The 15,112-nt window shown below is 47.9% G+C and overlaps 1 protein-coding gene across 1 annotated transcript in view; it reads right to left on the bottom strand.

The window, feature by feature from the left end:
• The window catches only part of DDX43 (DEAD-box helicase 43), a 166,851-nt gene extending 156,081 nt beyond the window's left edge, over positions 1-10,770 (bottom strand). The window contains exon 1 of the mRNA XM_044291120.1: positions 10,503-10,770. Coding sequence (XP_044147055.1) covers positions 10,503-10,770 — 268 coding nt within the window. The remainder of the gene's footprint in view (positions 1-10,502) is intronic.
• Positions 10,771-15,112: the final 4,342 nt, after the last annotated feature.

Here is a 15,112-nt window from a genome sequence, read left to right as displayed (position 1 = left end):
GACTTCAAATTTATTATCAGGCGAAAGGAGCCATTTGGTTTTTTTATCAAAAATATAGGGGAATAGAAGCCTTTGCCGCGTTGTTCTTCCGGAACAGGGATGAGCACTCCTTTGAGGATTAAGGTAGTTATTTCTGACTCTAGGGATGCCTGTTTGTCGGGCTGTTGCCTTTGGTTGATACAAAAAAGACTTGGGGGTGGGGAAACAAACTCTAGCTTTAGGCCCTCCTTTACGGTACGAGTGACCCAAGGGGAGGCGTGAATTTCTTGCCAGGCGGAGGAGAATTGCTTTAGCCTGCCCCCTACCTGGGTTGGCGTGTCACTGGGTAGGGCGGGTAGAGGTTTCTGGCTTAGGAAGGTATCCTCTTCCTCTACCCCTAGAAGGTTGCCATCTTTTTGAGCCATCCCTTTTACTCTGATCAGATCTTGCCCTTTTTTGACTTTGAAAGGAGCGTCTCTGTTGGTAAAAACGGTTATCAGAGGGGAAACCTTTTTTCCTATCGGAGGCCTTCTCCAGAATATCGTCCAGGGCGGAGCCGAACAATCTATCCCCCTCACATGGGATGGAGCACAGGCAGTTTTTAGAACCTGCGTCCCCAGTCCATGAACGGAGCCATACCGCCCTACGGGTCGCATTGGCCAGAGCACTGCTCCTTGCAGAGAGTCTGACCAAGTCGGCCGAGGCGTCTGCTAAAAAATTGGATGCTCTTTTCAGGGAGGGAAGAGAGTTTAAGATCTCCTCTCTGGACGTACCCCCCGACAGATTGCTCTCAAGCTGGTCTAGCCAAACCGAGAGGGTTCTGGCCGTACAAGTGGACGCTATGCTGGGGCGCAACATTGCTGTATTTGTCTCCCAGGATTTCTTTAGTAGGTTTTCACATTTTTTGTCCATTGGGTCTTTCAGGAGACCCATATCCTCAAAGGGCAGCGAGGATTTTTTAGAAATACGGGCCACTGGCGCATCTATTCTGGGAGTTTTGTCCCACAAATCAGAGTCAGATTCCGAAAAGGGGTACTTGCGTTTAAAGGCGGCCGAGACAGTCCACCTTTTATCAGGATCCCTCCATTCCCTGGAAATAAGGGCTTTGAGGTTATTGTGGATGGGGAAGGATCTCTTCTTTTTCTCCCCCAAGCCCTGAAAGATTTGATCGTGAAGGGACTGAGTCTCTTTGACATCTTCTAATCCCAGCGTAGATTTAATATCCTTCAATAGGGACTGTGTTTCCTCGGGAAAACACATAGGCCTCCCTGCGGCCTCCTCAGAGGATAAGGAGACCTGATCATCCTGCAACTCCCCTTCATCCAGATCCACCTGCTCTGATATTTCCAGATTTAGGGAACGGGAAGGCCCAGGGGAAGGTGCCAGTTGTCTAGAGTCAGCTGCAGCCTTAATCTCTTCTCTAATGAGGGTTCGCATGGACTCCACGAAGGAAGGGGATTCTTCAGCGATAACCCTTTCAATACATCTAGGGCAGAGGGACTTTTTTGGGTCCGACACCAGGCCCTTACGGCAACCACCACACTTCCGGCGCCCCGAATCCCCTTTGGCTTTAAGCTTCCTGGACTCACTGTCCTAAGGGAATAAAACAAACTTTGTATAGGCCAAAGAGGGACCCGGAGTAATGGTGGTGAGGGGTCAGTATAGAGAACTACGGACACCCAGCGTGTAGAGGGGGGGGGGGGGGGGGGGGTTCGGGATCCCATAACCTGTATAAACCTACTGCTAGGAAGGACATAAGGAAATAGGGATTACTCCCCCCTGGGAGGAGGCTTACCGGGCTGAGGGCCGAGACAGCGGGATCACCGGAGCGTTTGGACGACTCTCTGTCGCTGGAAGGCATCTCTGCAGATCACCGGCGCAGGAGGATATGATTGCTCTTTTTAATCTCCCGCCGCGCGCAGGAGCGTCCCGCGAGAACCTCTTGCCCAAGGAGATCTCGCTCCGCTGACGTCACCACGCCAGATCCCGCGCGAGTTCCGACGTACTCGCAAGCCCGGGGATGCCTGAAGACAGGGCTTACTCCGCAGGATCGAGGAGGGGAGGCAATGCGTCCCCGGAGTCTCTCAATCCCTGCACCGACCCTCCTGAACAACAGGGAAGGGACCAGGCCGGTGCGGTATTCAATTTCCTGGATGACCCCAGGAGCGGCTTCCACGCACGTCCGAGGACAGGAAACAACGACTGGTAAGGTAAGGGGAGGAGGCTCCTTAAATCCTGTGCTTCCTCGTTGTTTCCTGTCCTGGAGGCGGGGACACCCTCCTGTGAATGCCGTTGTGGAGGCGCCGGGGAAAAGGAGGTAAAATTCATTTGGGTGGTAAGTTGCATGACCGAGCGATAAACGGTGAAAGGAGTGTAGTGCCGAAGTGTAAAAAGTGCTCTGGTCATGAAGGGGGTTTCAGCTAGCGGGGCTGAAGTGGTTAAAGGGGTTCTGTGATCAGAAAAATCGTTATGTAGCTGGCTGGCTGAGGCGTACATGTACGGCGCTGGTAGCAAACGGGTTAAAATACAACTTGTCCCGCAAAAAAATAAGCTCTCCTATGTAAACGGAAAATTTAAAAAAGTTGCTTCCGAATTCATAATAGGTCTTCAGCATCTAGACACAGTGTTAATGAACATGCAGGCAGATTTGTTAGTATATTAGTCAGTGGTTTAGAAACTGAAAACCAACTAAAATCCCTAAAAGGTCTCTTGGATGTAAAGTTGGATCCCGGCAGGAATGTATTTATCGCTGAACACTGCCACAGTCGTATAATGTGAATACAAGTAGAAAATCTATAGCCAATGAGCATGTTTCAGGGATGGGGTTAATTCTCAGTTTTTTTAAGAGTATTCTCACCTCAGAGTGATTTATGACATGACTAATGACAAATCACACCTTGTCCGAAACACATTGGCATCTTAATGCTACTTTCAATGTGTTTTTAAATCTGCGATAATAAAGATTTTCTGAAGCGCTGGAAAATAATCGTTCTACTCTGGAAATACATGTATGGGCCTGTATTCACTTCAGGACCCTCCAGACTGGAACCATATTTTATTCATCACTTCTTACCATAAATGTGGTATCATAATCATGCTGACCCTCAGAACAAAAGGTAACAGGTCCATTTTACAGCACAGAAAACACAGTAAAAACAAAACCCATAAAACTCTAATGGAATTTTTTATGGAAAAATAACGTTCCAGCCCAGGATTAGGTGCGTGTGTGTGTTACAACTGCATTGGTCGAACTGTCCATTTTATCAGTTAGACCACTCCTCTGTAAATGCAGATTTTTGTAAAGCTTGCCTAAGGCTACTTTCACACTTGCGGCAGAGGAATCCGGCAAAACGCATGCAAACTGATTGCAATTCAAGACTGATCAGGATCCTGATCAGTCTTACAAATGTATTGCAAGAACGGATCCGTCTGTCATACAAACGGATCAGTTTTTATTTTTTTTGTGCTGTGCATGCACAGACCAGAAGGACGGATCAGGTATTCCGGTATTTTGAATGCCGGATCCGGCACTAATACATTCCTATAGGAAAAAATGCCGGATCCGGCATTCAGGCAAGTCTTCCGTTTTTTTTGGCCGGAGATAAAACCGTAGCATGCTGCAGTATTATCTCCGTCCTGAACAGTCAAAAAGACTGAACTGAAGACATCCTGATGCATCCTGAACGGATTTCTCTCCATTCAGAATGCATTAGGATAATCCTGATCAGGATTCTTCCGGCATAGAGCCCCGACGACGGAACTCTATGCCGGAAGACCATAACGCAGGTGTGAAAGAGCCCTAAGACAGAACTCTGTGCCGAAAAAGAAACGCTAATGTGAAAGTACCCTTACAAAAACAGCAACCAATCACACACACATCATTTCTTACAGTGCTTGTAAAAAATTAAATCTGCACCGTGATTGGCTGCTATGGGCAACAAAGTCAGAATTTTATCTAGTTATGAATCTTGTCCATTGTGATCAGCACTAACCCCGTGGGGGTCATTTATTAGGGGACAGCTGCAAGCCCCTTTTTTTCAAACAACTACCAGTATATTTTAAAAGGGGTTATCCCATGATTAATGTAAAAAACTTAAATCAGCCATCATATAGTACAGAGCTTGACAAATTTCCTTGGAATCTATGAGCCAGCTAAAAAAAAGTTAGGAGCCATTTTTTTTCTCCTTATAAAGCCTTATTTTCAGCAACAAAAATAACACCCGCACACACACTGTACAGAACCGCACACACCCGCACACACACACACACAGTGTACAGAACCGCACACACACACAGTGTACAGAACCGCACACACACACACACACAGTGTACAGAACCGCACACACACACACACACAGTGTACAGAACCGCACACACACACACACACACACAGTGTACAGAACCGCACACACACACACACACAGTGTACAAACCGCACACACACACAGTGTACAGAACCGCACACACACACAGTACAACACACACACAGTGTACAGAACCGCACACACACACAGTGTACAGAACCGCACACACACACAGTGTACAGAACCGCACACACACACAGTGTACAGAACCGCACACACACACAGTGTACAGAACCGCACACACACACAGTGTACAGAACCGCACACACACACACAGTGTACAGAACCGCACACACACACACAGTGTACAGAACCGCACACACACACACAGTGTACAGAACCGCACACACACACAGTGTACAGAACCGCACACACACACACAGTGTACAGAACCGCACACACACACACAGTGTACAGAACCGCACACACACACACAGTGTACAGAACCGCACACACACACACAGTGTACAGAACCGCACACACACACACAGTGTACAGAACCGCACACACACACACAGTGTACAGAACCGCACACACACACACAGTGTACAGAACCGCACACACACACACAGTGTACAGAACCGCACACACACACACACAGTGTACAGAACCGCACACACACAACACAGTGTACAGAACCGCACACACACACACCACACAGTGTACAGAACCGCACACACACACACACACAGTGTACAGAACCGCACACACACACACACAGTGTACAGAACCGCACACACACACACACAGTGTACAGAACCGCACACACACACACAGTGTACAGAACCGCACACACACACACACAGTGTACAGAACCGCACACACACACACACACAGTGTACAGAACCGCACACACACACACACAGTGTACAGAACCGCACACACACACACACTGTACAGAACCGCACACACACACACACTGTACAGAACCGCACACACACACACACACTGTACAGAACCGCACACACACACACACACTGTACAGAACCGCACGCACACACACACTGTACAGAACCGCACGCACACACACACTGTACAGAACCGCACGCACAGTGTACAGAACCCCGCGCGCACACACAGTGTACAGAACCCCGCGCGCACACACAGTGTACAGAACCCCACACGCACACACACAGTGTACAGAACCCCACGCACACACACACTGTACAGAACCCCGCGCACACACACACACACAGTGTACAGAACCCCGCGCACACACAGTGTACAGAACCGCACACAGTGTACAGAACCCCGCGCACACAGTGTACAGAACCGCACACACAGTGTACAGAACCGCACACGCACACAGTGTACAGAACCGCACACACAGTGTACAGAACCGCACACACAGTGTACAGAACCGCACACACAGTGTACAGAACCGCACACACAGTGTACAGAACCGCACACACAGTGTACAGAACCGCACACACAGTGTACAGAACCGCACACACAGTGTACAGAACCGCACACACAGTGTACAGAACCGCACACACAGTGTACAGAACCGCACACACAGTGTACAGAACCGCACACACAGTGTACAGAACCGCACACACAGTGTACAGAACCGCACACACAGTGTACAGAACCGCACACACAGTGTACAGAACCGCACACACAGTGTACAGAACCGCACACACAGTGTACAGAACCGCACACACAGTGTACAGAACCGCACACACAGTGTACAGAACCGCACACACAGTGTACAGAACCGCACACAGTCAGTGTACAGAACCGCACACACACACAGTCAGTGTACAGAACCGCACACACACATACAGCGGCAGTGTACAGAACCGCACACACACAGCGGCAGTGTACAGAACCGCACACACACACACTACAGCGGCAGTGTACAGAACCGCACACACACACATACAGCGGCAGTGTACAGAACCGCACACACACACATACAGCGGCAGTGTACAGAACCGCACACACACACATACAGCGGCAGTGTACAGAACCGCACACACACACACACAGCGGCAGTGTACAGAACCGCACACACACACATACAGCGGCAGTGTACAGAACCGCACACACACACATACAGCGGCAGTGTACAGAGTTGTTGCAATACCAAATTTTTTATTCGATTTCAATACCATAAAAAAGTATTGCGATACTCGATACCACGCGAAAAGAATAAACAAAAAAAGCCACGTGCATTCCGCATTTTTTTAAAAATGTAGAATCGTGCAGTTTTATAGATTTTTTATATTTTAATAGTTTGGACTTTTCTGACGTGACGATATGGGATGTGTTTATTCATTTATTGTTTATATATTTTATATGTGAAGTTGGGAAAGGGGGTGATTTATACTTAATATTTTGGTGTTTCTTTTTTACACTTTTTATTTAATAACCATTTCCCCCCCCCTTAGGGGCCAGAACCTGGGATCTTTTAATCCCTTGTCCTATTCACCCTAATAGAGCTCTATCAGGGTTATTAGGATTTCACACTCTCCCTGCTGCTCTGTGCACACAGCAGCAGGCAGCTTACCAATTGCAGTCAGGGCTTCAGTAGCATCCTGGCTGCCATGGTAACTGATCGGAGCCCCAGGATTACACTGCTGGGGCGCCGATCAGAAGCTGCCACTGCCACCAATGAAGAGGAGCGGAGGGGACCCTGTGGCCACTGCCACCAATGAGAAGGGGAGAGGACCATGTGGCCACTGCCACCAATGATCTTAATACTGGGGGGTTGAGAGGGGTGGGCACACTGTGCCACCAATGATTTTAATGCGGGCTACACAGAGCGGCGCCCAGAGATGTCCCAGCACTTACTATTATTCCTGGGCGCCGCTCCGTTCGCCCGCCATGCCCCATTACTGTCTCCTGCTCCATATGCTAATTACTATCGAAGCAATGGGGAGGAGAAATCAGCTTCTCTCCTGGGTGTTCGTGCTTCCTGCGCTGCAATTGGACAGCGCTACAGCCAGAGAGAAGGAACGCCCACATGATGCAGACCCACTGCGTCCTACCTACCTACCTCCTCTGCTCCCCCAATGCCACCCTGTCCATCCCGCTCGTCACACCGGGCAAATCCTTCCATGCCAGACCATCCGAGAAGTCCACATAGAGGCTGCGGAGTGCCAGGGGCGTCCCGGATTACTGGGGGGGGGGGGGGGGGCAGCCATGTGAGGGCAAATACCAGGCGCCAGGAACACCGCTGAAAGTCAGTTTTCTATTGTGCCAGATTGTGTCACAGAAAACTGATCCGTCCCCCGTGACTTACATTGTGTGTCAGAACGGATCCGTTTGGCTCAGTTTCGTCAGACTGATACCAAAACGCTGCTTGCAGAGACTGAACGGATGCATTCTGAGCGGATCCTTTTCCATTCAGAACACATTAGGACGAAACTGATCCGTTTTAGACAGCTTGTGAGAGCCCTGAACAGATCTCACAAACAGAAAGCCAAAACGCCAGTGTTAAGTAAACTTAGATTTATATAAAGCTAGAAGCTCAGGGGAGTGTCTTTTCTGCTGCAGCTAAGGGGGCGTGTCTCAGCTCTCCCCATCACAGTGGCGCTATGCATATACATTTTATTGAATTTTATGTATATGAGCATCGGCGCAGCTCTCCCTTGCCTTGCGCTGAATCGCACAGGGTAAGGACTTTCATTAGATCAGGCGATGTACCGGGTCTCTGCTAGGCGGAGGCTTCCTGGCTCTGATGGGCGGGCTTTAGTGCTGTCCTATCCTGGAAAACAGCTAAGGCTAATTTCACACTGGCGTTTCTGGGTCCACTTGTGAGATCCGTTTCAGGGCCCTCACAAGCGGCCCAAACGGACCAGTTCAGCCCCAAAGCATTCTGAATGGAAAAGGATCCATTCAAAATGCATCAGTTTGGCTGCGTTTGGTCTCCGTTGCAATTTTTAGGCGGTCAGTAAAACGCAGCTTGCAGCGTTTTGGTGTCTGCCTGACGATGCGGAGCCAAACGGATCCGTCCTGACTTACAATGTAAGTCAATGGGGACGGATCTGTTTTTCCACTGACACAATATGGTGCAATTGAAAACTGATCCGTCTCCCACTGACTTTCAATGTAAGTCAAGACTGATCCGTTTTGACTTACTTTTTTTTTAATGAATAATACGAACGGATACAAGAGTTTGCATTATCGGTGCTGATCCGTCTGTGCAGATACAAGACGGATCCGCACCAAACGCGAGTGTGAAAGTAGCCTAAGGCAGCATAAAGCCCACCCATTAGTGCCAGTGACATCACCAGGAACACTGCCAAGTGGAAGCCTCTGCATAGCAGTGTAAAAAATATATACAAAAAAGCCCTTGCCCTGCCAGATACAGCACAGGGCAAGGTAGAGCATCAGGGCATGAAATGTCATAGGGGCTGATTGGGGGAAGAAGGGAATATGTCCGGGTTCAGCTCTGAACATGGACAACCCCTTTAACCGGCCGTGAGACAATATTTAGTCATGGCCAGTTTTACGCAGGGGGAATGTATGACCGATGTAAAAAGCCAGTCTTAGGCCCGTTTTACACGGGCGAGTTTTCCACACGTTGCGATGCTCGAGGTGAACGCAGTGCACCCGCACTGAATCCGGACCCATTCACTTCAATGGGGCTGTGAAGAGGAGCAGTGATTTTCACGCATCACTTGTGGTTGCGTGAAAATGGCAGCATGCTCTATATTCTGTGTTTTTCACACAACGCAGGCCCCATAGAAATGAATGGGGGATGCGTGAAAAAACGCAAGCATCCGCAAGCAAGTGCGGATGCGGTGCAATTTTAACGCATGGTTGCTATGAGATGATAGGGATGAGCAACCCCGGACCCCATTAAAGTAAATTCACAGTATTATTTTCCCTGATAACATGGTTATCAGGGAAAATAATAGCATTCTTAATACAGAATGCTTACTAAAATTGAGGGGTTAAAAAAATAAATTAACTCACCTCATCCTTTTGATCGCGCAGCCGGCATAGTCTTCTTTCAGGACCTGCAAAAGGACCTTTGATGACGTAATCGCGCTCACGTCAGCGCAGGTCCTGCTGAATGAAGATAGAAGATCCCTTTATCTTCATTCAGCAGGACCGGCGCTGACGTCACCATGTGGTGAGCGCGATTACATCATCAGCGGTACTTTGGCAGGTCCTGAAAGAAGATGATGCCAGCTGCGCAAACAGGATGAGGTGAGTTGATTTATTTTTTATTTTTTAACCCCTCCCTAATTTACTTAGCATTCTTGTATTAAGAGTGCTATTATTTTCCCTTCTAACCATGTTATAAGGGAAAATAATAAAATCTACAGAATACCGATCCCAAGCCCGAACTTCTGTGAAGAAGTCCGGGTTTGGGTCTGGGTACCATAGTCCGTTTTTTAAATCATGCACGTTTAAAACGCATTGGATCCGCGCAATAAAAACTGAACAACGCAATCGCAGTCAAAACTGACTGAAATTGCAGGCGCATTCGCGCGGGTTTCCCGCAACGCATCCGGAGCAAATCCGAGACACCCGTGTTAAAGAGGCCTTAGTACATCAGTCCCCATATCTTTGGAGTCTTTTTCTGACACGTGTGACATTGAGGGGCAAAGCTGCTCTTTATGTGACAATGTCACATGGATGGTCAGGGTATTCCCCAGAACACACCCTAATTGGTGTTGAGAGAACTTGTGTTTTAAGTTCGGAGTCCAAAGTTCGGGTTATCGAAGAATCGCGTTATGGATTCCGCTACCACAGACCATAACGGAATTTAGAATCCATAACGCGATTCTTCAATAACCCGAACTTTAGATGCCGAAATAAAAACACAAGTTCGCTCAACACTACCCCTAATCTTGTAGAACGGACAAGGCCTTCAGCACATGACTGTGCCCATATATCGGTGCGTAAACTACGGATCCCTTCCGTGCGCATTATTCCCACTCCCTTCATTGCCGACGCTGTACAGTCAAATAGAAAATGTCCTATAATTTGCTGAATGGTCACAAGGACCTGCAGACAATATGGATGCATGGGTCACCCCATATATATGGATGGATCAGTGCACTATGCCCAAAAACTGCTGATGGCAGGCAGGTGCAGCCAATGATACACCTGACCGCAGCCCATCATGGAGACTACCAGGGCCCATTCACTCCAGTGTGTGGAGGCTGGCATATGCTTGCACAGTGGCACAGTCCTTACCTATCACCTGCCCGACCACCGAGCTGTCCAGGCGGAAGCACATTGGTTTACCGTCGTGCCCACTCTCCCTTCTCCTGAACTCCATTGCCCCCCGGGCCGCCTGTCTGTTCCACCGTTGGGCCTGGCCACCGTCTTCCTCTTGTCTCCTCCATGTCGGCTCACGCCATTCACTGGGATACTGGGTCGGGGGCGCCCATGGCCTGATGTCAGGGGCTCTCCGCACACCCACTGCACCTCCAGCGTCGTCCTCTTCCTCCCAGTCAGACATTTTCCTCCACACAGGTAGGAGCGCTAACCTACCGTGACGTCATGCAGCGTACGCAGCGACTTATCAGACCTCAGGGAGGCGGGGCTCGTGGTCACGTGTGCGGTTCCCGCCTAAGCGGCTCTGTCAGTATGAACCAGGTACACAGAGATGGCGACCTGGGCGAGCTCTTCACCCGTTGTAATGGCCAGTCAGAAACTAGAGAGGCGGGGCTTATAGAAAAGGGGGTGGGCAATCTAATGCTGTGTTATTCTGTAAGGTCTTGCCGGAGCCCACTTTAATGGTTTTGCAGTAAAAAAAAAAAAAGAAATTCCTTTTTTTTTTTTTTTTTTTTTTTTAATCAAGTGCCAGCACAGCCTGCACCTGAAACATAAGATTTATTGCTCCACGCGGCTCTGGTCCTCCGATCCCCCGCTGTTTATATCTGGCTATGGGCATGGCCACATCCAATGGCTTAGGCTACTTTCACATTAGAGTTTTTTGCGGATCCGTCATGGATCTGCAAAAATGCTTCCATTACAATAAAACAACCGCACGCATCCGTCTTTTATAGCCATGACAGATCCTTCATGAACATCATTGAAAGTCATTGGGGGACGGATCCATTTTCTATTGTGTAAGAGAAAACGGATCCGTCTCTATTGACTTACATTGTGTGTCAGGACGGATCCGTCTTGCTTCGCACCACATGGCGGACAGCAAAAGGCTGCAAGCAGCGTTTTGGTGTCCGCCTCCAGAGCGGAATGGTGACTGAACAGAGGCAAACTGATGCATTGTGAGCCGATCCTTTTCCATTCAGAATGCATTAGGGCAAAACTGATCTGACCTGAACGGATCTCACAAACGGAAACCAAAACGCCAGTGTGAAAGTAGCCTTAGATGTGACATCCTGTATGCCAGGAACCAGTCATTGGTTGGAGCTGTGCATGTGACTATGCCCATAGCCAGCTGGATGTAAACAGCATGAGGACTGGAAGATGGAGACGTGGAGCAGGCCAGTATGAATCTTCAAGAAGGCATGCTGCCGGCACTTGATAAAAAATAATGCAATACTGGAAAACTCCATTAAATGGATTATCGCAAAAATTATTTAACGTCCATCCACAGGGTTGATTATGAATATTGGATCATGTGCTGGTTGTCCAGCCACTGGTCCCCACCAGATTTGCGAGAACAAGGGTCCCCAAGTCCCCTCTGCACCTGCCAGTCATGTCCATGCCTCCCAACCGTCCCGGAGTTCGGTGGCTGTCCCTGGATAGCTGAGGTATGTCATGAGGATGCAGAGTGGAATGCAATGGTAAAGCAGGGAGCGGTCAGCTCCACCATTCAGTAGGGACAATAATAGGGAACATTTTTCTAATATACTTTATTTAGAGAACTTGTACATTTATAATAGAACACTGCCCAGAAATGTCCCTTAGCAGCTCTCGCGCAGTACAGACTGGAGACGGGCTGCCCTCACATAGTGGACAATAGGTAAATATATATACCCGGGGTGCACCACCAATGAGGCCAGCTGAGGCGATCGCCTCAGGCAGCACCAGGTAGGGGCAGCAGAAGGGGCATGGGCAATGAGCGCTTTCATTGTTGCAAAGGAGTTAGGTTAAGAAATTGGGGGGGGGGGCACAGTTTCAGATTTTGCCTCAGGCAGCAAAAAGGCTAGGTCCACCCCCGTATATACCCTAAATATATATTAATCTCCCTGCTATTTCTCACTCTCAGCATTGCCAGCGCTGACAGTGAGTAACTAACCATCCGCCAGGAGATACATATCAGTGAGCGGTAGGCGCTCACTATTCTGAATGCAGGGAGAAGCTAGCCTACAGTATATAGGGACATTTATAGTATATAATATATAGTACAGAACTGTCGCTATATACTGTAGAAGAGCTTCTCCCTGTCTAACATTTCAGGGCTCGTTTTCTTCTGTAAATGTACAACTTCCCTAAATAAAGTGTATTAGGAAAATGTTCCTATCACTGTCCCTATACATTAGGGTACAAAAATGACAGTTTACACTTTAAAGTGTAACTTGCAGAGCTGGCACTTGCATATACAATGCATTGGTGAGTTTTCCTGTCAGGCTGCTCAGACATGATGGCATATCATAGGCAGGATCACATCATTACCATCTATTGTAGAGCAGTGTAATGAGGACTTGACCACTAGGCACCTCTGCAACTGGTGGCAACTCGTCCTACTCACATTCTAGAACAGGTTTCTGGCAACCATTTGAAATCATTCCCTGAGAACCCCTTTAATAGAGCGGTGAACCGACATGAGCAATACCACTCTATTCAGAGAAAGGTCCCATCATTCTCAGGTCTGCTCTGGATTCCTGATAACTTTCGTGCGATATCTGGGAAAAACGCCCCTTTGTACATCCAAATGGCACCTGTTTGCTGTTCTCATCAGTTTGTCCATGCCCCGCAAAAAAAAAAAATAGAACATGTCCTATTCTTGTCCATTTTACAGACAAGGATAGGACAGTTCTATAGAGGGCAGGACGTTCCAACCCTCAAAATGTGGAACACGCATAGCAGGTATCCCTGTTTTGCGGACCGCAAAAACAGCAGTGGCCATGTGCATGAGCCCTAACAATTTCATAAATCTGAGTTCTAGTGATGGAGCAGTGTTGTGATCCAGCAACTAGATGGAGCAGTTGCACCAAGGATGATGCTCTAATTCATGCTGATATTGGTTCAAACACACCCAGATTTGTCCAGACCACTTTAGCCCCCCTTAAAAATGGTACATTTCCATGTTTAAACTGTGCCCAATGTACCCATGTTAAAAAAGGTAATACCTTTACACACCCCCACTCAGGGAAAACTTACAACATTAGAGGTTTTTATGAAACAGAGAATGTCGCACAAAAATGAGGTGGAGAACCACACAGGGGTGCACCCACTTAACAGACAACACCCAGTCTGAAAGTGATAAATAATGAATAAATAATGAAAGTGGGGCACACTCTAAAAGTATAGGGATCTTTATTAACACTGTTGGTAATAAAAGCACTCAAATAGCAGCAGATATTAAAATGACAGCAGATATTGAAAATAAAATTACGAAAAAAGGTTTAAAATATAATAATGTAAATGTAGACAGTAAGATTAAACCTTAAATTGTAAATAATCATAAAACAAAATGGATAAAATATAAGTAAAATCTATTAAATAAGACACTATGGTCAATTTCATGGATCCCAATAAAAACTTTGTGTACGGATGATCAATCACTAAGTGTGAACTCACTTGTTGCTTGGTACAAAGTCCCGTAAGGTTAGTATGTTATTATATAACTTTGCAGAAAGTCCTTGCTTGCCAATGCTGGCAGTAATCAGGAGCGTATGCAGCCTGTAAGTTTAGCGTTATACAGTGTTCCGGCTGTTCATGCGCACAGCGGCGTCCCGCTGTATTTGATTTAATAATGCGATCGCTTGGCGAAAATCTGGAGAGGCTTACCCGAGGGTCTCTTAGAGCTGGATGTTGTACTCGCGACTCGGCGTACCTGTCTTGATTCCGGTCTCACGAGCTGGTGTCCAGATTTGAGTTTTTAAGCGCCAGTGGAGTTTGTTTGTTGCACGCGGTGTCGATGTCTTTCATCACCAGCGTGACAGCAGTTACTCACTTCGGCAGCTCACTGGTAAAATGACAATTATCCAGACTTCCTCGGTTTTGCAGGGTCTCTCTACTCCATAGGGGGGCTGATACCAGACGCGTTTCGGGGATTTACGAAAATGACCCCTTCCTCAGCACCACTGAGGAAGGGGTCATTTTCGTAAATCCCCGAAACGCGTCTGGTATCAGCCCCCCTATGGAGTAGAGAGACCCTGCAAAACCGAGGAAGTCTGGATAATTGTCATTTTACCAGTGAGCTGCCGAAGTGAGTAACTGCTGTCACGCTGGTGATGAAAGACATCGACACCGCGTGCAACAAACAAACTCCACTGGCGCTTAAAAACTCAAATCTGGACACCAGCTCGTGAGACCGGAATCAAGACAGGTACGCCGAGTCGCGAGTACAACATCCAGCTCTAAGAGACCCTCGGGTAAGCCTCTCCAGATTTTCGCCAAGCGATCGCATTATTAAATCAAATACAGCGGGACGCCGCTGTGCGCATGAACAGCCGGAACACTGTATAACGCTAAACTTACAGGCTGCATACGCTCCTGATTACTGCCAGCATTGGCAAGCAAGGACTTTCTGCAAAGTTATATAATAACATACTAACCTTACGGGACTTTGTACCAAGCAACAAGTGAGTTCACACTTAGTGATTGATCATCCGTACACAAAGTTTTTATTGGGATCCATGAAATTGACCATAGTGTCTTATTTA

This window comes from Bufo gargarizans, chromosome 4 (genome assembly GCF_014858855.1).
Source record: "Bufo gargarizans isolate SCDJY-AF-19 chromosome 4, ASM1485885v1, whole genome shotgun sequence".
Lineage (NCBI taxonomy): Eukaryota > Metazoa > Chordata > Amphibia > Anura > Bufonidae > Bufo > Bufo gargarizans.
This window is presented reverse-complemented; position numbering and strand designations above follow the sequence as displayed.